General features: G+C 43.9%; 5 protein-coding genes across 17 annotated transcripts in view; 1 reads left to right on the top strand and 4 right to left on the bottom strand.

Moving 5' to 3' along the window:
* The window catches only part of PRDM16 (PR/SET domain 16), a 217,813-nt gene extending 217,210 nt beyond the window's left edge, over positions 1 to 603 (bottom strand). Inside the window, exon 1 of the mRNA XM_039367816.1 lies at positions 401 to 603. The gene's annotated coding sequence lies outside the window, so the exon portion shown is untranslated. The remainder of the gene's footprint in view (positions 1 to 400) is intronic.
* Positions 1 to 22,790, top strand: part of TTC34 (tetratricopeptide repeat domain 34) — an 88,905-nt gene that overhangs the window by 16,598 nt on the left and 49,517 nt on the right. Inside the window, exon 4 of one of the 13 annotated variants that reach the window (XR_005559710.1) lies at positions 2,429 to 2,540. The exons of the other annotated variants lie outside the window; for them this stretch is intronic. The gene's annotated coding sequence lies outside the window, so the exon portion shown is untranslated. Of the gene's footprint in view, positions 1 to 2,428; positions 2,541 to 22,790 lie in introns of those variants that run through there. 13 annotated transcript variants of the gene reach the window in all.
* Positions 3,719 to 5,617, bottom strand: LOC120319213 (actin-85C-like). The gene has a single exon (XM_039367836.1). It carries the CDS (start codon positions 4,912 to 4,914, stop codon positions 3,802 to 3,804), a length of 1,113 nt encoding a protein of 370 aa, XP_039223770.1. The 5' UTR covers positions 4,915 to 5,617; the 3' UTR covers positions 3,719 to 3,801.
* LOC120319211 (actin-related protein T2-like) lies at positions 6,308 to 8,160 on the bottom strand. Its single transcript, XM_039367834.1, has one exon. It carries the CDS (start codon positions 7,767 to 7,769, stop codon positions 6,615 to 6,617), a length of 1,155 nt encoding a protein of 384 aa, XP_039223768.1. The 5' UTR covers positions 7,770 to 8,160; the 3' UTR covers positions 6,308 to 6,614.
* LOC120319212 (actin-85C-like) lies at positions 9,014 to 10,530 on the bottom strand. The gene has a single exon (XM_039367835.1). It carries the CDS (start codon positions 10,403 to 10,405, stop codon positions 9,272 to 9,274), a length of 1,134 nt encoding a protein of 377 aa, XP_039223769.1. The 5' UTR covers positions 10,406 to 10,530; the 3' UTR covers positions 9,014 to 9,271.

Raw genomic sequence — 22,790 nt, 5'->3', positions numbered from 1 at the left:
TGGTGCCTTTTATGCCCTCTGTCTTGTAAATGTAGATGCATTTTATGTGTATGTTTAGCAATTCATGTGGCTATTACACGCCGTTTCCTGCCCATTACATTTTTATGTTTCTTCCTAAAAACAAAAACCCCAGCCTCTTACGTTGGTTTATGGCTATAATAAGTATTGATTAATTGATTGATTGGGAGCCGTCATCCCTGCAGCCAAATGTTTATGAGATGGACTGCAGCTATTTCCGGGACACGAAGCTGAGCATTAAATGGCCAGGTGTGTGAGCTGCTGTTTGATAAAAATCAGGAATAAACAGAGTTTTAATTGTTAAGCCGCCCCAAGGCCAGAACCTGCGATGGGTGGATGTATAAATCGAACGGATGAATTAATAAAGGAATAAATAAACTACCTCTGATTCCAAGGGGAGGCCTCGTCCTTCCAGGATCTGCTCCTTGTTCTGTCCCTGGAGTCGAGTCCACATTGTCTCTGGCGCTCTGCAGATGTTCACAGGCCAGCTAAACATCAGTGCAGCAATTCCTGGGCTTTTTCCTTCAGGTCACTGTCCTTGAATTAAACCCAGATTCATGGAAATAGAATCATAAGGCTGGAAAGGACCTCAGAGGTCTTCTAGTCCAACCCTCTGCTCAAGGCAGGAGATTTATCCTGGTTAAATGATTGTCCAGTCTATTTTTGAAAGCCTCCAATTCGTGGCTTAATTTCTGCAAACCCCCCCCCCAAGTTTGTCTGAATCTGGCTGCCCCTTTATTATGGGATTTGTCCAGCTGTGTGGGAAGGGGGGGCGGTCCTTCCAAGCCCTACCTTTTTTTAACCTGTCCAATTGAAGCCAACCAGGTTTGTTTATGGTTTGGGTTGCAAACAAGGTCCACAAATGTGTCCTGTGAACCGCCCTGAGGCCTTCAGTTTCACAGACACACACACACACAGACAAAGCCTCCAGGAGGCCAAAATGGCTCTGTTTGGGCCCCATCTTGGAAGCACCTTCGGAAAACCAGGTGAGTTTTGTCCCCTGGAGGATTTGACTCCCATTTTCCAAGAGAAGCTTCTTGACTCTGGGTTTGAGGTCTCATCTGAATGGCCGGCGAAGCTGGGCACCCTCCACCCAGCTGGGATGGAAGCAGATCCCTTTCCCCCTCACAGTTGCCCTCCAGAGCAGGCCTTCTCCACCAAAGCCATTTTCCAGATGTATGTGGACTTCAACTCCCACAATTCCACACCCAGCATGGCCATGGAGGAGGATTCTGGGAGTTGAAGTCCCCAGGCTTGAAAGTGTCCGAGCTGTGACTAGGCCCGAAAAGGCCTCAGTTCCAGAAGTGAGGACAATTCCTCTCTTCAAGTCCTAGAGGCCTCCCTTTTTCTAATAAAATAGGAAAATCTTGATTTTCTGGGCTAGTGGGAGAAAACGGAGTGCCCTTTGGGGCCCAGTATCTGTTAAAGGCCAATGGAGGCCATTTTAGGCCGCAGGTCTGCCTCAGCTACGTCATTTGTGTAAATGGAAGTCGTTTGCGTAAAAGATACCTCAGGTACATATCTTTATCTCCTTGCCCAATGGACATTATTGGAGTAAAAAAGTACCTCAGCTTTTACATTTACACCATTGGCGTAGAAGTACGTAATTTGCGTAAATCGCCTGTCGTGTGCCTAGAATAGAATAGAATAGAATAGAATAGAATAGAATAGAATAGAATAGAATAGAATAGAATAGAATAGAATAGAATACCTTTATTGTCACCTTAAATGTACACTAATCAGTATACATTAAAATGAAATTTTGTTGCATTCAGCTCTCAAAGGGTAAATATCTCCAATATACAATACATAAGCATGACAAAAGATTAATCATATAACCACATACATGCACATATACAACACAAACGTTTATGTCCTTTGTGCAAATGGACGCTACTTGCTGCAAATGACACCATGGATGTCAATTTGCTTACACCCACATAGACTTTTATGCACATTGGTGGTTCAAAAACCAGATTATTACCAATTAATAAAAGTTATTTGGGGGGATTGGCTGTACTAAAGCTCAACAAAACAGCTTAACAAACTCCTTACACAGGTCTGGGTGTGTTTAGTTTCTAAATCTGGCTGAACCCCAGCTTTAGCAGGCCGCGTAAAATAAAAACGACTTTTAAAAAACGAAAAGAGGAGGATCTGCAGTTGATTTACTTTTCCCCCTGTGCAAAATCAAGAGAACTGCCTCCTTCTTGTCTGCATTAGCCGTGATTTCTGTGCAAAATTCCACAATTGGGTCCAATTTCCCAGGCGGTGTGTTTTGTGTTTGTCTCCCCCCATTAAACGATTGGTGCAGGAGTCAAGCCCTTTGTGTTCCTGTATGGAACACACATATGGAAGTCAGCGAGCTGTAAAATACTTACACAAGCTACAGTTGTATCTCATTTGTTTACAGGTTTTCACCAGGCTGCCAGAAAAACAAAATAAATAATAATAATAAAAGACCAAGAGGAATGGCAGCTGAATCAGATTCTTAACAGCTCTGTAAATGTGCACTGATGATTTATTTGGTTGCAATATTTGTTACCTCTGCTAGTGTATTCCAGCCATGGGAAGGAACGGTGTAGCAAAAAATAAAGACAACACAGAAATGAAACAATATAGAAAATGTCACTTTGTCACATGTCACTTTGCCCACTTTGATCCCTTCTGCTTTGCAGCTGTGGGTTCATTATGGAGTTGACATGTGTCAGATTTCACACACACACACACACAAAAAAAAAAAAATCTGGCATTTTTCTCCAAGGTAAATCTGGAACTTTCGAATTGGGAAGCTGTTTATAGCTTCTGCAGATTTTGCTCTACCCTGGAGTAGATCCAGCTGGAACTTTACACCCAGAAAGTCTAACTTGCTTCCTTCTTTCCTCCCTCCCTCCTTTCATTTCTTGTTTCTTGCATGCTTTTTACATTCCTTCCTTCCATCCTTCCTTCTCTTTAATTTTTCCTTCCTTTCTTCCTTCACTCTCATTCTTCCTTCCTCATTTTCTTTTCCTTCTTTCCCATGTTTTTCCTTCCTTCTTTCATCTTCCTTCCTTCATTCAATTTCCTTCCTCCATTCTCATTTTGCCTTCCTTTGTTTTCCTTTCTTTTTCCTTCCTTCCCATTCATTTTTCCTTACTTCTTTGTCCTTCTTTCCTTCCTTTTCATTTCCTTCCCTTCCACCTTCATTCATTCATTCCTTTCTCCCTCCCTCTCTGCTTTCCTTCCTTCCTTCCTTCCTCTGCCCCTCCCTTCCTTCCTTCCCTTCCTCCCTCCATCCCTCCCCCCCTTTATCATCTATCTATCTATCTATCTATCTATCTATCTATCTATCTATCTACCTACCTACCTACCTACCTACCTACCTACCTACCTATCTATCTATCTATCTACCTATCATAGATCATCCAAACCACCCATCCACCAATACAGGGTTATTTTTGTATGTCTTCCAACTATTTAGGGCAAGTGGCAAAAAATCTACAGGTCTCAAAGTAAAACTCTCATGGCAAACTCCAGCACTGAACCTTGGGGCAAACAAACAGCTTCACCCTCCTATTGACCTCAACTCTCCCCCTCCCACAATACACGTAAAAACAACTTCGGGGGTCCTCAAAAGACGGCCAAGGCCTGTTTCTTTGCCTCACCCATAAGGGAATTTTTGTGGCCGTGCTCTAAAAATGACGAGACATGGATTTGTTTGTGGAAAGATTTACTAGCCCCTTGCCAGCATCTCCAATCAATTTTTTCGGAGGGTGGGGGCCTTTATAATTGGCCCATTTATTCTTCTCAGAAGCATTTCTTCTGCAGCACGGTAGAGCCAACCTCTCTGTATTCTTGCTGTGTGACCCACATGTTCTTAAAAGAAGGCAAGCTGGTGAGCACCGATGCGCCAATCCAGACAGAATGGATCCGGTCGGCTGGGGCTTCCAGCTTGGTCGGCAGGCCGTGAGGGCCCAGGCTTCGTAGCTCTTTGAGGAGACGTTCACTAAGGCCCGGAAAGAGGGTCGATCCTCCAGCTATGATGAGGCTTCTCCAGAGGTCCTGGTGGATGCTGCCATCACATTTGGAGATGCTCTCGGCCATCATCTGGTGAATCCCCGGTGCCGTGACTCCAGCATCCGCTGGATTAAACAGGGATTCCGGAGCTCGGAAAAGCTGATCCCCAATCTCCACAGGTGTGCCATCAGGAAGTGTGTATTCGCGAACAGGCCCTTTGTCCTTCTGCTGACTCGAATCCAGAGCCACGTAGCACAGATTCTCCTTGATGTTCTTCACAATCTCCTTCTCTGCAGAACTCAAGAAGTTGTGCCCGCTCTCCAACAGAAGCGTTGCCAGATATCGGGTGATGTCGCGCCCGGCGAAATTCACCCTGGAGATGGCATGTAGCAAGCAGTGGCCTTTGTAGATGGGGACGGTCAAAGTGACCCCAGCGCCGCTATCTAAAACCAAACCTGTTGTACGGGCAGAAGCGTACAAGGCCATCAGAGCTTGAAGGCCTACAAACATGGCCGGCACCTGGAAATGCTCAAACATGATCTCTGTCATCTTCTCTCTGTTTGCTGCTGGGTTCATGGGTGCTTCGGTCAACAACACCGGCCTCTCCCTGGCTCTTACCCTAAGTCCATGCCTGTAGATGTATCTCCAGATCTTCTCCATATCATCCCAAGAGGTCACAATTCCGTGTTCCACTGGGTATTTAAAAGATAAGATACCTCTCTTGGCTTGGGCTTCCCTACCGACATAACACATTCTCTGAACTGGGCCAAACATGACCGCGCGGGTCTTGGGGTAGCCAACAACTGTAGCCACCGTGGTCCTGGGGGCCTCTTCTCCAGAAAAGCCCGCTTTGCAAAGTCCTGAGCCATTGTCAATAATGACAGCTATTCTGGACTGAGACATCTTCAATCCAAAGAACTGAATTTGTAACAATTGTTTTCCTAGCTCTAGTAGAACAGAATGTTGTGTCCGTCTAGGTTCTAGATCCTTGGGTATCACAAAAGGGATTCTCCTTTTTCAAAACCAGCTTCTCACATTATGGACATATGACATATATTTCTGGAAACAAAGTCTTCTCCAAATAGCCAGGACTTGTCTTGGAGAGATTGCAAGCATCCACAGTGGAAATTGAGAGGTTGTTATTATTATTATTATTATTATTATTACCAGTTGTCTTTCTGAAGCCAGCTCAAAAAAAGATGCTTCAGGTAACTCAGGAAGTTAAGGACCATGATGTTTCCTATCCTCCGATCCTAGAAACGAGCTCTGCGGTTTCAATTTTATTCACAATTGCTCATCTGGGGTGTTAAACTGGATTCTGATCTTCTCCATTGAATTTGGCCGATGTTTAATAGGCTTTTATTTTGATCTTCAGTGGTCAGCCAATGGAGACCAGCTTGAGGTTGACATCAGAAAAGCCCAGTGACCTCAAAAGAGAACAATGGAAGTGATAAGATTAGCCTATATTGGTGGCCACCTGGGTTAATGTAAGGCTAATTGCAGTAGTCTAGCTAAGAGATTGCAGTAACGTCTGACAGAGTTTACCTTCCAGTTGGTAAACCATGGTTTTTTTCATCCTCCGGTGGATTTAAGACTCCTTGGCTCGTTTGACACACCCTGATTGTTGAATTAACCATAGTCTAGATTTGCGCAAGGCAGAGAAACTAGGCCAGGGGTAGGCAACCTTGGCTCTTTTATGACTCGTAGACTTCAACTCCCAGAATTCCTGAGCCAGCCATGCTGAGGGGAAAGGGAGAGGTTTCCAAGCTGAGCTAGGCTGGCTCAGGAATTCTGGGAGTTGAAGTCCACAAGTCATAAAAGAGCCAAGGTTGCCTACCCCTGAACTAGGCCAACAGGCAAAGTTCACACAAGACACTAAGCTACAAAACCGAAAAGATTCAACTGAGGTTTAGCTCAGGGAGCTTGGCATGTGAACGGAATGGCTAAGCCTTTAACTAACCTAGTTTGGTGGGATTGTATGAATGCAGCCACCGGGAGACAAGGGTCCACATTAAGGAAAGGCCAAGACTTCTCCACTTATGATCACAACAGAGCCCAATTTTTTTTGGAGCTGAGGGAGACAGTTGTTAAGGGAGCTTTTGCCCCCTTATACGACCTTCCTGGTCACCGTTGTTACCTTGAATCCCTACGGTTGTTAAGTGAGATACATGGTTGTTAAGTGAATCTTGCTTCCCCCTTTGCTTGTCAGAAATCGCAAAAGGGGGATCGCATGACCCTGGGACACTGCGACCGTCATTAATGTGAGTCAGTTGCCAAGCGGCTGGATTTTGATCACGTGACCACGGGGGACGCTGAGACGGTCGCAAGCGTGAAAAATGTAAGCGACTCGTCCCAGTGCTGTTGTAACTTAGAATGGTCACTAAATGAACCGTTGTCGGTCGAGAATCACCTCTAGCACTTCAGGTATCTAGGCAGGAAATACATTAAATCTGGTAGTTTCTCGGGCCTTAAAATCAATTATTTATTTAACCTTTTGGGGGAAAGGTGAAAGCTTCTGTTTTGTTTTAATCGCTTTCTGCTCTCTGACCGATGCTGCTGTAGCTTTTTATAGCCAGAACGTGAGACATCTTCTTGTCCCCTCTTCAATAGCACCGTCGGTGGACAATATTCGGCCCGTATTCTCGGTAGTCGGCAGCGGTCACCCACATCTGCTTGAAGGTGCTCAAGGACGTGATGATGGACGCCCCGATCCAGGCCGAGAACCATCGGTCTGGCGGAGCAATGACCTTAATGGGGACCCCCTGGGGGGCTTCCCCTTCCAAGCCTTTGAACATCCGTTCGTCTAATCCTGGAAAAAGGGAGGACCCTCCAGAAATCAGTACATTGGAATAAAGCACGTTACGGAGCGTGGGGTCACATTTCCTGATGCTGTGGGCCACCAGCTTGTGGAGACCTTGACCCTTGTGGTTGACATTGCTCGGGGTGAAAAGGATCTCCGGAGCCAGGTAAAGGGGGTCCCCAATTTTGACCCTGTTGCCGTCAGGAAGCTTGTATTCTTTGGGGAGCTCTTCGGAGGACTTGGTTTCTCGGTGGCGAGCATCAAGAGTCACAAAACACAACTTGACCTTGATGTCTTCCACCACGGTGTTGGCTTCCGGGAAGTTCCAGAAATATTGCCTGTTTTCCAGAAGAAGTTCCCTCAGGAACTGTGTGATGTCTCGGCCCCCGAGGCCCAGCTGGGTGACCGCGTGGGGCAAACAGTATCCCTCGTACACTGGGACGGCATGGCTGACTCCAAACCCACAATCGATGACCATCCCCGTGTAACGGGCGGAAGCGTAGAGGGAGAGGATGGCCTGGATGGAGAGGTAGAAAGCCGGGACCTTAAAATATTCAAACATCAGCTGGGTGAGCTTGGCTCGGTCCTCTTTTGGGTTCAGGGGAGATTCTGTCATCAGCAGAGGTCTCTCAAACGCCTTCACCCCCAACCCTTTGTCATAGATATACTTCCAGATGGTCTCCATCTCATCCCAGGAAGTGATAACGCCCGCTTCCATGGGGTACGTCAATGAGAGGACATCTTGTCTATGCTGGGCTTCAAATCCCACGTAGCATTCTTTCTGCTTAGCCTTGGAAAGAGGCAACTTGCTTCTGGGGCAACCGAGGACAGTGGCCATGACGTGCCGCGGGCTAATTTCTCCAGAAATCCCGGATTTGCACATTCCAGAGCCATTGTCAATGATCACGGCTTGCGAGCTGGAGATTCGAGCCTTAGATGCAAAACCTTCACGGCCCATTTCAGGAGAACGTCTACCTGTTCAGCACCTGACCATAGGCATGGTGTGGCAGACCCAAAGGAGTATCTTTGAGAGTTCCCTGGGAATAAAAACACTTCTGGTTTCTCTGCACTTTATCAGGGTCTCTCTGATTTGAGAAAAAAATGGAAAAATGGTCCATACCATGACTTCACAATGAATGAAGTCCTGCCTAACCATTGTTCAGTTGTCTCTAGGAGACCAGAAAGTTCAAGAGGGCCTTCAAAGCTATTTTGATGGAAACAAAGATGGTTTCAACTCTTCTCTTGGTCAAGATCCACTAGCTTGCCCCAAAATGGTCTTCAGATATTTAGGATGAGACCAGAAAATTCAAGAGGGCCTTCAAAGTTACTTTGATGGAGACAAAGATGACTTCAACTCTTCTCTTGGTCAAGATCCATTATCTTGCCCAGAGATGGTCTTCAGATATTTAAAATAAAAACTACTTCTGGTCCAATGATGACAAGAATCCCTCCTACTCTATGATTGCATGATTCTTCCCTGTTCCTTTTGGAGGTGTGTTTGATCTATTGCTGGAGGCATCAAATGGTGGGTTGTTGTTGTTGTTGTTTTGCTGGTGTGGGTTGGTGTTTCCTGTTTTACATTTTTCTCTACAACTTCTCTGGTTGCTCCTGAAAAAAGCGCTTGGATATGGAAACATTTCCAGAGGAACCATTTTCCACACTGCCTGGAAGTCTTCATTCATGGTCCCTTAACCTGCCATCCTGCAATTTCAGAAGAATATAGAACAATAGGGTTGGAAGGGCCCTTGGAGGTCTTCTAGTCCATCCCCTTCCTCAAGCATGAGTCCTTCTACCCTTCTCTGCTTACAATAAAAATTACCCAAAAAACGGAATGACCACTAGAGGGCCTCCAAGAGATCAGAGGTGTTTTTCCTTGTTGCTGCCCTCCCCCTCCTGGTAATCTGGAGGATTGCACCTGGTTGGAAAAGCATTAGATTTACAGAGAGGCTGACTGTAAGAAGGAAAAGCCAGTGAAAACTGTATAAAATGCTTTTTTTTTTTGTCTTGGATTGATTTGGTAATTAACATGGCCGTTTTTCTGCCCAATCCTTGTTTATTTTCAGGAGCATAATTTATCAACACATACCTCTAACCTGTTTTGTCTCTTTGGCCCTCCCCATCTCAGCATTTTCAATTGCCACAGGAAATAAGTCCATCATATGTCTTTATTAAGCAAGGAAAGCAAAATAGGGCTCCTGAAGAACAAAAGACAAGGAAGAAATGGCACCATGATCCTTACGCCCATCACTCCGTCATTTATTTACTGAAAATTCCAGCCAGTCAATACATCCGAAGACAGATTTCATATATACATATAAATTACACACATATGAGAAATCTGTCTTGGGATGGACACAGCAGAAGTTCAAAGAATTAGGTATTTTCCATGAACGTCCCACGTCCCTCTAATTGTTTGAACTTCCACTGTTCTAACCCCTCTACAAAGGGAGATGATCATTCCTAGAAACATTTCCGGTGCACCACACCAGGTCCAAATTCTTGGTAATCGTTCAAGGTGACCCACATCTGTCTGAATGCCGTTAAACAAGTCAATATGGAGGCCCCGATCCACACGCAATATTTCCTTTCCGGAGGAGCGATGATCCTGACCGATATCCCGAGAGGAACCTGAAGTTGCATCTCTTGCAAGATGCGCTCATCCAGCCCGCAGAACAAGGTCGATCCGCCCGAAAGGAGAACGTTGCCGTAAAGATCTCGTCGGACATCAATGTCGCATTTCATGATGCTGTTGAAGATCATCCGATGGACGCCGGGTGCGTCGATGCCGATGTAGGTGGGGGCAAAGAGGGCTTCAGGAGCTCGGAAGAGTTGACTCCCAATGTGGATGACGTTTCCATCGGGTAATTTGTACTCCCGGAGAAGGTACTCTGGTTTAGTTTTCATTTCTTGGACGGGGTCTAATGCTACATAACACAGCTTCTCCTTGATGTCCTTCACAATTTCTCTTTCGGCTGTGCTGACGAAGGAATGCCCGCTCTCTAGAAGAAGCCTCATAAAGTATTCCGTGATATCCCGTCCGGCGACATCTAACCTGGAGACGGCATGGGGTAAGCAGTACCCTTCATAGATAGGAACCGTGTGGGTGACCCCATCTCCACTGTCCATGACTATACCGGTGGTACGTGCTGATGCGTAGAGGGCCAGTGTGGCTTGGACCGCCACATACATTGCTGGGACCTTGAAGTTCTCGAACATGATCTGAGTCATTCTCTCCCGGTTCTGTAGAGGATTCAGAGGAGCTTCAGTCAGCAACACGGGCCTCTCGCTCGACTTGATCCGCAACTCACACTCATAAACATGCCTCCAGATACGCTCCATGTCATCCCAGGAGGTCACAATGCCGTGATCGATGGGATAATTCAAGGATAAAACACCCCGTTTGGACTGAGCTTCTTCTCCGATGTAATATTCCTTTTGGCCCGCTCCGAGCATGGTTGCTTTGGCTTTTGAGCGGCCCACAATTGCCGTAATGACTGACCTCGGAGCGCTGTCTCCAGCAATGCCAGCCTTGCATAATCCAGATCCGTTGTCAAAGATGACCGCCGGGATATCTAAAAATCTGGGATCGGACATTCCGTGGACTGTGGCTTGCTCACCTGGAGAAACGGCCTGGATTGGAGGCCGCTTAGAATGCTGGGAAGGAAAAGCTTCTAGAGCAGTGATGTCACACACAATAGTTCTTCAGGGGAACTGCTAGCAGAGGAAGGCAACTTGAGAGGTTGGAAAGATGATACAGGATGCTACTCCCAATGTTAATAACAGAAAAACATTGTCGGGAGGGACCTTGCAGGTCCAGGGTCCCCAACCCCTGGTCTGTGGACCAGTACTAGGCCATGGCATGCCAGCAACCAGTCCGCACAAACAAGCAAAGCACCATCCGTGGGATGCAGGCAGCACACAAAACCACACACCCTCCAGAACCAAATCATGCTGAATACCGAGATACCCATTATAACGGTTGATGTCTGGACGAAGGCATCAACAGTCTTATGGAAAAAGGAGAACTTTACAAGAAGTTTTTAAGAAGAGACTGGACAGCCATTTGTCTGAAATGGTATAGGGTTTCCTGCCTGAGCAGGGGGTTGGACTAAATGACCTCCAAGGTCCCTTCCAACTCTGTCGTTCTATTCTGTTCTGTTCTGTTCTGTTCTGTTCTATTTACTCTACTCTACTCTATTCAGAGTAGCCCAAAGAATGGAAAACATAAAGGATTCTGGGAAGGAGAAGACACGAGTTCAAGTAGAACCGGTTTACTTCTTACTCCCCCAGTTCATTCCAATCCCTGCCTTTCTTCTCCTTCTATCCTGGATCAATGCAATTTATTTCCACGGTTCTTTTGGTTTTTCTGCTTTGTTTTTATTTTAAACCATTGAAACCAATGGCCCAGTTAATGAGAATTGCAAGGGGAAACTCACAACAGGTCTCAGGGTTATATTTTAACTGATTCTGCTTATGGCTAGGAATGAAAAGTATCCATCTTTTTTTCCTGGGGGTGGTGGTGGAAGAGAAGATTATTGTGATTTCCAGGGCTTTAATTCTACGTTATATATTTCTCCCCCACCTCTATTTAACTATGTGGTGGGAAGGTGCTGAAGATGGCGAGGTTGAAAAAAACCCAAACCAAATCATAATTGCATTAAATTAAATAAGGGTGTGAAATGAAATAATAGGTGCATTAAATTAAATAGTAAATCCGTCGTCACATTCAGTTGAATAATAAAATTACAGGGAGTCCTCAGCTTATAGCAGCAGCACTGGAAAAAAATTATGACCGTTTTTCACACTTATGACCACACTTTCTTCCCTTCTTCCTCCCTCCCTCTTGTTATTCCTTCCCCCTCCTTCCCTCCCTCCCTCCCTCCTTCCCCATCCTAATAACCTGTTTAGAAAGAAAATTAAGGGCTAAAAAAGAATTCTCTGAATAGAGAACAAAATAGAGAACCAGGGGCAAATGGAGGAACATTTATTTCTCTCTCCCCCCCAAAAAAAAACATCGACAGCAGAGGGGAAGAGAGTAAAAAAGAAATTATAAACCGCACAAATAAAATGATAGAAAGAAAGAAGATGGAGCCGCGGGGGGGGGGGGAGAGGCCGGCGGGAGTGGGGAGAGAGAAGCCCAAACCTATAGCATTATCCTTTTATGGGAAACTTAAATTACTGACTTGGTAACTTGCAAATCCCCCTGGCTTCCCCAGACAGGGGCATCTACTTCTTAAACCCATTCCGTCCATCTGCTATCTCTGGAGGGAATGGGACTCTAATCACACCACGCAGAAAGTAATCAAACCCTTGTGCTTGAGATCAGCAAGCAAGGAGGTAAAACTCTGAGGAGCACAGATTTAATTCCAAAGAATCTAGATGTGTGTGTGTGGTGGTGGTGGTGGGGAAATGGCATTTCCAGCTGCATATATTATGTCCCACTTTGAGGAAAGTGTGCAGGTTTTTCTTCCTCTTTCTTTCAACATTGCGCGAAGCCCAAGATGTAATATTTGAATAGCACGCTTGGCTGGCCATGTACATGTTTAAGGTCCCACACGCAAACCACAGGCCAACAGTTTAGAGCAGTTTGCCAAGTTTAAGATGGGTGGACTTCAACTCCCAGAATTCCTCAGCCAGCTACCTACCTACCTACCTACCTACCTACCTACCTACCTACCTACTTATCTGCTTGCCTGTCTACCAATCTACTTCTCTACCTATCTATTTATCTACCTATATATCTACCTGCCTATCTGCCAGTCGCATAATTTCATGGGTAAAGTTTGTGTCTGGCTTCCTTATTGATTGATTGATTGATCGAACTGCTATCTGTCTTCTTAATTGTACCTTGTTCTCCCTTTATCTACTGGGAGACAGTGTGTACTCAAGATTTGCACACCCATCTCACTCACAGAGTTAAAACCAGTTTCCCCACCTTTTTCTCATAATTACGAGGACAAGGTCCACCCATGGCAATGAACAGACCCAGTGGCAAATGCAACTGAATTTAATTTAAGCAGAAGGGGAAGTATAAATTAAATGGAGTATTAAATTTGAAAAAAGGCCTTAAGGATGATCTTTTGAGGATACTTGATCTCTGTCTACCCTAGGGGCCTCTCTATATTTTGTAGATTTATTGTCAAATTGCAAAAAATAGGTAGAATACAGTTATTTGGATAGCAAAAATATACACCAGTGGGTGGCAATAAAGAGACTCTGAAAACAACTCTATACTGCCCCTAGTGGCCATTTGATTTCACACCCTGAGAAATACTTTTAAGTACACTGTACAGTACTTTAGAAATAAACTGTAAATATACATATATAATGTAAACAAATCCACCCTTCTCTTTTCTAACAAGGTTGGCTTGCGTAATCTTTTAGATGTAACTGATCTTTTTAAAAAAAAATTACATTTTTGTTTTTTTAAAAAGCGATGGATAGCGATTAATCACAGATTTAGCCAGAAGACTATAACTTTTCCAGGGAAAAAAAATCTATACAGAAAAAGGAAAAACCTAAAAGCCCAGATATAAAATACAGTAAATTAAAAACCCCGGGTAATAAAAGTGCAATATAAATCAAATTTTGAGATTTCACTCCGTGTTTACCATTTTCAAAACTTAATTTTACTGGAGCGAAAGGTTTACATTCCACGTATTAAACATTAAGCTGAACCCACCTTTTTGGCCAGGCAGAAAAATAATTCAACAGAGATCACATAGTTTCCCATAATGAGTTAGGAAATGATATTTCCTTTGCACTGGGGAACAACTACGGTTGACTTAATGGATACAGAGATGGGTGAAAAAATCTCATTCCGAATATTTCTTTAGGGTTTGAAATAAACGCCAAGATTTTAGGCTTTTTCATCATGGAGATGGAAAGATCTTAGGATCTGCCCACTTGAAATGAGCCATTTTGTTTGTCCAACCAGCCAGTATTTGTATAATTGGGAGCATGTTGACCACAGCATTAGCTATTTAGCAGTTCAAATAGTACTTCCCTTTCTATGCTCTCCTAACCAACGCTAAGCAGGACACAAGGCTGAGAATGTCATTCAAGTTTGAACGTTTCATTCAAGGTTCTTTTTTTTATTTTAGTCAAAAGAAAGTTAAAATACAGAACTGAAAAAAAGAGACAAAAAAACAGAAGAAAAAAAACAAAGCAATCAAGACATTTTAAACAGTGCATCAAAAAGAAAAAAAAATTGAGTTTTTAAATTTGGCCAAAAGCTTAGTTTGGAAATTGATTCCTTTGTTATTGATCAACCTTTCAATCTAGATAGAAGCAGCCTTTGGTCAGCTCTGTAGGGACTTCTGGATTGAGAGACCACATAATCTGCAATAAAAAAATTAATTTTTAATTCAGGGGCTGCTGAGCCTGTTTATATGACTCTGTGGTTTCTCAACCTTGGCAAGCTGAAGATGTGCGGATTTCAACTCCCAGAATTCCCCTTGCTGGCTGGAGAAACTCCCTGCCATGTGATTCGCTTACTGTTTTTAATATAACACAATTGTCCAGTTGACAATTGTTGCATCCAGATTAGATGTTTGGCTGATTAAAACCAGCCTTCTCCCTTTAACTCAGCCGACCACATGATAAATTGACTTAGCTAAATCGTGCGAATAGGAGCAAGGGTTTAATCTGAAATTTCCCCCTTAAGTTTTTTTTTTGCTTTACTTTCCCCCTTTTTTTTTTACGAATTCCCCAAATGGGTGGAGAAGTTGCCCTCCTGTACGCAAAACACGCCTCGGTGTTGGAAGCAGAAGGAAAGAATTATTCCTTGGATGCAGAAAAAAAAAAAATCTTGAATTTAGTTTCCAGCTTTTCAGCTGAAAGGTTCAAATGGCAGCGGATGAGAGGTGCTTTTGTCCAAAAATCTAGGAAATTCCTGCCAAAGTGGGCAATACATAAACAAGGTTGCTTCTGATGTACATTTACCAATAAATAACATTCCATACTTAAGAATGATGTTTTCAGTTCTGGACTGAAATTGCAAGCACATAATGCAAGGCACCATATTGTAGGATTTTGGTTTTGGTTCTGGAAAGCTGACCAATATAGATAATCCCATTTTCCTTCCTTCCTTCCTTCCTTCCTTCCTTCCTTCCTTCCTTCCTTCCTTCCTTCCTTCCTTCCTTCCTTCCTTCCTTCCTCCCTTCCTTCCTTGCTCCATTCCATTCCTCCTTTCTTTTATCCTTCCACCAGTCCATCCTTCTTCCTCCCATCTACGTAGCTAATCCTCTATTAACTTTTGCTTTGAGGACAGAAGAACTTAAAAACCCCAGAAAAGTGTCTGCACATCCTTGAAAGTGTAATTTAACTTAGATAATTTATCAGACAACGCTCCCCCCTCCCAGTTAGAATAATACCGGGAGGAGAAAATCAATGGGATAATGACATTCCAAAGTCCTAATAAACAGATGCAATAGAGCCCTTCTTATCCCAAGGCCTTCACTGAGCAGCAGCAGAGTTTAATGGCAAATCAATATATTCCTGAGCTGTTTTTGAACACTCGACCTCCATTGGCCAAGCTAAAGCTGTAAAACAGCACCTCCTACTGGCAGAATCCGCGAACAACACGAGAGTCGTACAGAACCGACTCAAAACGGGCTTGTGAATCAATCAGCCACAATCTAATTCACTGCGGTTTTCAGCTAATTTCAAACACCGATTCCGTCAGATTCAGAGGAAAAGCCTGATTGAATCATCGGATCAAATTGGCTTAGATTTCAGAATGACAGGACGTTAGCCAAGACTTGAGCGTAAAAAGGAATTGTAGGGCTGGAAGGTAACCTCAGTGGTCTTCTAGTCCAACCCCACTGCTCAAGACAAGAGCCTTATGTCATCCCAGTCAAATGACTGTCTAAGACCTGTTGCAAAGGGATGAACACTTCAACAAGCTCTCTTTGCGTTTTGAAGGCCACAATATTTTCTGTCTCCCCCCCCCCCCCCGTGGCTAACCAGGGTGCACTTTCAGAAGAATGCAAAGGAATTTGGGAGCTTCCCTCTACAAGACTGAAGGGAGGAGGAGAAGAAAGAAGAAGAAGAAGAAGAAGAAGAAGAAGAAGAAGAAGAAGAAGAAGAAGAAGAAGAAGAAGAAGAAGAAGAAGAAGAAGAAGAAGAAGAAGAAGAAGAAGAAGAAGAAGAAGAAGAAGAAGAAGAAGAAGAAGAAGAAGAAGAAGAAGAAGAAGAAGAAGAAGAAGAAGAAGAAGAAGAAGAAGAAGAAGAATCTACAATCTAATGATCGAGTTGGCAAAAATCTTTGGGTTCGAATGCAACAAAAATCACTGGGAACACCAAATTGACAAAGTTCTTGGAAATGAGCAAGTCAAGACCCTTTGGCACTTGGGGATCCCAAACAGACAGACATCACTTATTGTGGAAAAGAAAAAAGTCTGGTTTATTGGTATTCCAATATATGGGGATGCAGCAGGAATTGACAAGAAACAGCTTAGGAAAAATAACGAAATGTCGCGTTCTGCAAAATGAAGTTGAGCAATTGTGGAGGAAGAAATTCAATGGTTGCCCCTGGTCGTAAAGCGAGGCAAAAGTCACTCAACTGTCTCACTAAACAACAGAAATTTGGGGCATAAGTCAAGGACCTCCTGTACAAAATTGTGGCCTCCAATCTGATGTTGTTTCGATGTTGTGTTTGACGGTCAAATCACTCCTGTACCACCAATAGCCAGTTCAAGGTAGGAGATTTGTGCTGGCCATAATTCCCCCTTTTTTTTTTTTTTTTGCAATTCCCCCCCCAAAAAAAACCCTTAAAAAATCTCTTTCTGTGTTTGTTTTTGAATGTTCCTTCTTCTCCAGAGAGGAATAATTAGTTAATTGCAGGACTTTTCACAGCGGCTGGCACTTTGGGACTAAATTTTGCAGGAAGGGAAAATTATATATATATATATATATATATATATATATATATATATATATATATATATATATATATATATGGCGGGGGGAATCAGAAAACTTTTACAGTAGATTTCAAGCCCTGCTCATTAGGCCACCCCCCTCCCCTGCCCCCCCCGTAGGAAAAATAGCACTCTTGGCAATTGTTGACGCCCCGACAAATTACTATAATTTGTAATTATCAGCTTCGGTGTTAATGAGGCTTGATTGCAGTGGGGAAAAAGCAGCGACTGTACGTGCCACTGACATTTTTTGTTTTTTGTGGTTTTAATTTTTTTTTATTTTAAGCTTTTCTTTTTGTTTCTTTTTTTTGTTTCTTTTTTCACCCTGGGCAAACTCCATTTGAAATATCCATTTGCTACCTGGAAACTGCATGGGTCTGCAACCTATTTCTGCAGTCCATTGTATGTTTTCCCCTTCGCCCCTGGCTGAATTGACTTTCTTTTCTACGGTCCACCAATCTAGCTTATTAATTAAGGAAAGCGGCGTCTAAATTGTTTGGGTTGACCTTCCTTTCTCCCCCCCTTCTTTCTTTCTTTTTTTGAAAAAAAAAATAGCATTATTTTGGTAAATTGCTGCAGGGTTGAAATTGTTTCTTGCGTAGCCTTCTGGGATAATGTCCTCTGCAGAGGTAATGAAAGGGAAATAATAAAAAAGTTTCTTTTCCTTTTTTTTTCTTTCTTCTTTTTTAGCAAATCATTAAACTCGCCTGCCATCCCATCCCTGGGTCCCTGGGATGGGAACACAAATAGACCTCACATTTTGAGGGTGAGATGGGTGCAAGGTTCTCTTGATCCCACCTGGCGGGTTTTTGCAGTTGTAATCGGTCTCAAAACAGCACGTTCCACCTGGGGAGGCGGGGGGCCGGTGGATTTAATTGCCTTATTTGCAAAGTTTGCTCATATTTGGGATTCCTCCAGACACGGGCAAATCTTTTCTTTTTTGGGGGGGGGGAAATGAGCCTGTCAGCCTTTGCATGGCAGTTCAAACAAGAATCCAGACCGATTCACTTGGTCCTTAATTTACAACCGTTCGTTTAGTAACCGTTCAAAGTGACAACGGAGCTGAAAAAAAAGTAACTTAGGATGGTTTGTCCCGCTCAACGACCGTTGCAGCAGCCCCGTGGTCACGTGATCAGGCTCCTGGCAACTGACTCATATTTACGACGGTCGCAGTGTCTCCTGGGGGGGGCATGCAATTCCTTTCTGACAAGCAAAGTCCACGGATTCATCTAACGGACGTGTTGCTAATTTAACAAGTGCAAGGATTCCCTTAATCGCCGCGATGAGAAAGGCCGTAAAATGGGGCAAAACTCGCCAATCAATGTCTCGCTTAGCAACATAAATCCTGGGCTCAGTTGTAAGTGGAGGGCAAGCTGTATTAGGAGAATTGGTACAGCCTCCTCAAAGCGATGCGTGTGTGTGTCGGGGGGGGAGGGAAATAGAGGTTTTTTTCCTTCCCCCTTCTGAAATGAGAGCCGTCAAAAGCCAGAAAGACGCCTGGGGAGAGAGAATTTCCTCTCTGCCAGCCCTGCAAGGTAGTCCAGACTAGGAGAACACTCAGGAATACTAGCTCTAAGTAAGGGGACATTAACAGACCCTTGCAAGTTTGAAAGTTCCTCTCTCCCCCCTCACCTTTGCAGGCCAAGAAACTAGGAAAGGTCCCTTTGTGGGATGCTTTCCACGCTCCTTTTCCTACTCAGGGCTCAGCTGCCACGAACCATCTCGGTAGTCTTCTATTTACGACTAGAATGTCTGTTGCTAAGCAAGGCGGTGGCCCCTGATTTCGTCGGGGGTCTTTAAAGCAGCCCGTCAAAATTCATTTGCAAAAAAAGAACATTTCAAAAAGGAAGCTTCTGCTTCCCCAAATTTTTCCTTGGTTGGCTTTTTAAACCCTTAAAAATATATATATCCAGAATAGCCTTTGCTCCCCACTCCCCGGAAGAGGAGGAATTGGGATCCCAGTGCTTGCCCCCCCCCAAAGCAAAATTTGGGGTTTGGCAAGTGTGAAAGTACTTAATGGTGCTGCTAGTGAAGGGGGGGGGAAAGCATGCCGAGGCGCATAAATGCCATTTGCTCAGGCCCTTGAGAAAAAAGAAACGGGTGTTTGAACAGGCTGGGAAGTCAATACCAAACGGTTAATTAAAGAGCAAATTGACTTCCGTCAGCTGCCATTTAACAGGGCCCTGGTAAATATCCTAATAGGGATTTAATGTACTGGATGGAGCTGGGCATCAGTTGCCAGAGCTGGAATAAATGGCCACGCAGCAATTGAGCCCATGCGAAACTCAAACAGTTTGCAGAGGGCAGGCTGCAGAGATGCCCCCAAAAGCTTTTTCCAGCTCTGATTTGCAACCAGTGGAAAAAGGTGGGAAAAGGGGATTCACAGGAGCGCAGGACACTGCGACCGTCATAAATAGGAGTCAGTTGCCGAGCATCTGTATTTCCATCACGGGACCCTAGGGATGCAATTGTGAAAAAGTCACTTTTTTCAGTTGCAACTTTGGAACTGTTGTAACTTCAGCACAGGATAGAGCGGAACTGTTACTTTCTAGGATGTCCTTAAAATGTTTAAGAGGATGCAGTTTCTCTCTCTTCTTGGTGGGATCGACAGGGATGTATCTCAGCTATCTCTCCGGAGTTAATTCTTGCTTTTTTAGAATTAAAAAAAAAACAATCTGGGGGGGGGGACAAACCTTATCCGAAGAGGCACGGCAGCTCAAAAGAGAGAGCTGGAATTGCAAGATGCTGAAGGGAATTGTCTTTGTTTGCGTACGTCCCACCTAACAATATTGCCCAATCCATTATGCTCCATCCTAATGACCCTTAATAGCATTATAAACAGCGGAGAATAATATTATTGATATCTGCTTGAGAAGGCGCAATGTTTACGGCTCGGGAGTCATCCAGAATTAAATGGTTTGAGCAAGAAAAATCAGGAGATGAACGGTGGATGTATCGATCCGGCAAATTGTTCAAGACGGCCTTTTTTATCTACTGGACTCCAGCCACAATAAGTATTCTTCAGCGCGGCTAAGTGATCGCCAATATCTAAGCAGCTGTCGGATCGACTGTTATCCGTTCAGCAAACAAGGCTAATAGCCAGGAACTTGGCTTATAATGAGGGATAATATGTACAACTTTAATCCCCATCAAGAGCGTGCGCTTAGTCTGAGGACTTCCTAAGATCTAGGTAGCTGTGTATCCAGACACATTTATAAAGGCACACTTCCTGTCGCTCCCGGGGCCTCAGAAGAGTTTGCAATTAAAAATAAAATAAAATTGAAATTAAAAATAAAATCAGTTCCATCTAGCCCACAGGTTGTCTCAACGGTGCTTTTTATGTCTAGTCTACAGATAGTCCTCAACTTACACCAGTTCATTTAGCGACCGTTCCAAATCAGGGCTGTTGTAACTTTGATCAGATAGCCGCAAATTGAGGGCGCTGTATTAGGGGCTTCAAGAAAGCATCCAGTTTTGTTTTTAGCTTCTTTCCTGCACTGGTTTATTCTCCGCCAGGTACAGCTAAATCTTATTATTATCAATAATCAAATAATGGCACCTTAGCTTTCCCTAATGGGCATGTTTAGCATACACATATTTTTGCCCCTCTCTCCTATGAAGCTAAATCGTTCTGAACACTTCATGGTGGATTAAATACCACATCTGTTTTGACGGTGGGATGCAAAATGGGGTTTAGAGAAAGAAAAAAGAGGAATGGGGGAAACATGGCAAGGAGGAAGTCTGCAACTTTGGGGGGGGAAATATATATTAAAGTGAATTCTGACAGGCCTTAATTAAATGTTGCCTTCACACTACATTTCACTTTATTAAAATCCAATGTGTGCCAAACGCAACAGCCCTTCACTGCCAGCTCCACAGCCAACTTACCTTCCTTTTTTTTTTAAAAAAAAAAAACATATTAAAATAATAATTTATTTCAGTTGTACCTATTCGTTGTAAAGGCAGTGTTTTTATGCTAAAAGGAAATTAAGGAGACCAAGCTAACTCTGGTTGCATGGAAAATACGGGTGTCATGTGCAGAACTGGGTCAAAATAGCTTCCTCCAATTTTTTTTGTACTTGCTCTCTTTTCGCTTTGAGAAGAGCAAGCCACCTGCTTGCTAGGATGTAAAATAACTGCTCCAGTACCAATATTTAAGATGAAAGGGGAAAAAAAAACCTACAGCATTGTGTCAACAGGCAGTTCCCAACATAGAATGCCGGGGTTTATTATTCCTAACATTTGTTTTCTGCTCTTACCTTGGGAATCTTCTTCAGATGTTTCTCCAGTGGATCTGCCGACTTGGATTCCAAAGTCCCTTTCTAGCAAACTTAAGGAGAAATCTCGGGGTCCTTTTCTAATCCTCACTTGGGCGTCTTCCTATACTATCCCCAAAAACATCTTTAGAAATATTTTGAATACAAGACTTTTGGAAAAATTACTCGGAATACCGTCGGTATTCTCTTGGATCCTTGGATTGAACCTGACTTATTCTGAGTCAGTTCCTCCAACTAGCGAGAAGGAGTAAGAGTGACCTAATAGCAGTCTTCCAATATTTGAGGGGCTGCCCCAAAGAAGAGGGGGGGGGTCCACCTCTTCTCCAAAGTACCTGACAGCAGGACAAGAAGTAACGGATGGAAACTCACCAAAGAGGGAATCAACCTGGAAATACGGACATTTCCTGACAGTGAGAACTATCAAACTTCCCTCCAGAAGTTATGGGTGCTCCATCACTGGAGGTTTTTAAGAAATGATTGGACAACCATTGGGTATAGGGTCTCCTGGTTGAGCAGGGAGTTGGACTAGAAGACCTCTAAGGTCCCTTCCAACTTTGTTATTCTGTATTTTTGGCTCTGACCCTCCAGCAGCAACACTAGGCATGTCCAGAGATTTCAGCACATCTGGCTATCATTCCCTCTCGCCTTTTCTATAGGAAAGCCTCTCTAAACCTGATTCCTCTTTAGAAGAAATTCTTGGGCCATCTCAGTTCAGTTCTTGGAGTGACCTGACAACAATCCTTTCCTCGCAAGGTTGATTAAAGTGCAAGTCCAGCTGAATCTTCAGAAGCTTTGAAGCAAACAAGCTCTCGGCCCTGCCAGAAATTCTTGTCGAATGTGAGATATACCAGACCTTGGAAGTCACCATCTAATGGATGGAAGTCAACCATAACATGTTTAGACTTTGTTTAGAGAAGTGGGACCCAAGCCTTCGCAGACGGGAACACGGAGGGTGTCACGTTACCCCTCCTGTTCCTCGTTGCAAGGACACGGAGGGAAGAAGGCATACTTTGAGTTAACTTAGTTAACCCCTAGTCCTTAGGAAAAATTCATCTGCATAATTTCATTTTTGCAGCGAAGCAAAAACAGGGTGCAGAGATGATGGGAATAAGCGGCCCATCTGCAAATGGTTTCCAGCATATTGGGGGGGGGGAGGTTGACTTCCAAAAAGTACACACCAAAGAGAGAAGCCACCTTAGAACTAAGGAGAAATTTCCTGACAGTGAGAACAATTAATCAGTGGAACAACCTGCCTCCAGAAGCCGTGAATGCTCCAACATGGGAAGCTTTTAAGAAGAGAACTGGACAGCCATTTGTCTGAAATGATGTGGGGTTTCCTGCCTGAGCAGGGGGTTGGACTAGATGACTTCCAAGGTCCCTTCCAACTTGATGATGATGATGATGTAGGCAGAGTCTTGGATCAATGAGTGGGCGTGGCCAAGAGGAAACCTTCCTTGGTTTCGTTTCAGTGGGGGGGTCAACTGAACTAAAATCTAAAATGATTTTTTTTCACCTGTCTGCAGATGATTGCAGAGGGGGGTGACCGTCAGAACTATGAATCTGGGTCATAAGTACCCCCCATTGCTAAGTAATCAGTCGTAAGTTGAGGACTGCCCATATATACACTGGGAAGAAGAGATATTTTGCATGCAGTTTCTGGCAGCAGTCTTGAAATTTTGGGAAGCAGCAGGAGAGAAATCTGGGGTTTGGCTGGGCTGAATTTGAAACGGTCTGATGCAGCTTTATAAGCCTCAGGAGCAGTTTAATAAACACGTTTCG

This window comes from Crotalus tigris, unplaced genomic scaffold (genome assembly GCF_016545835.1).
Source record: "Crotalus tigris isolate CLP2741 ecotype Arizona unplaced genomic scaffold, ASM1654583v1 scf7180000020588.15403103151:6194809, whole genome shotgun sequence".
Lineage (NCBI taxonomy): Eukaryota > Metazoa > Chordata > Lepidosauria > Squamata > Viperidae > Crotalus > Crotalus tigris.
Note: the sequence above shows the minus strand (reverse complement) of the source record. Positions and strands in the feature narration are given on the sequence as shown.

Bases quoted from the DNA above. Each gene is read 5' to 3' on its own strand.
- LOC120319213 (XM_039367836.1), bottom strand. From the start codon at position 4,914: ATGTCTCAGTCCAGAATAGCTGTCATTATTGACAATGGCTCAGGACTT.
- LOC120319211 (XM_039367834.1), bottom strand. From the start codon at position 7,769: ATGGGCCGTGAAGGTTTTGCATCTAAGGCTCGAATCTCCAGCTCGCAA.
- LOC120319212 (XM_039367835.1), bottom strand. From the start codon at position 10,405: ATGTCCGATCCCAGATTTTTAGATATCCCGGCGGTCATCTTTGACAAC.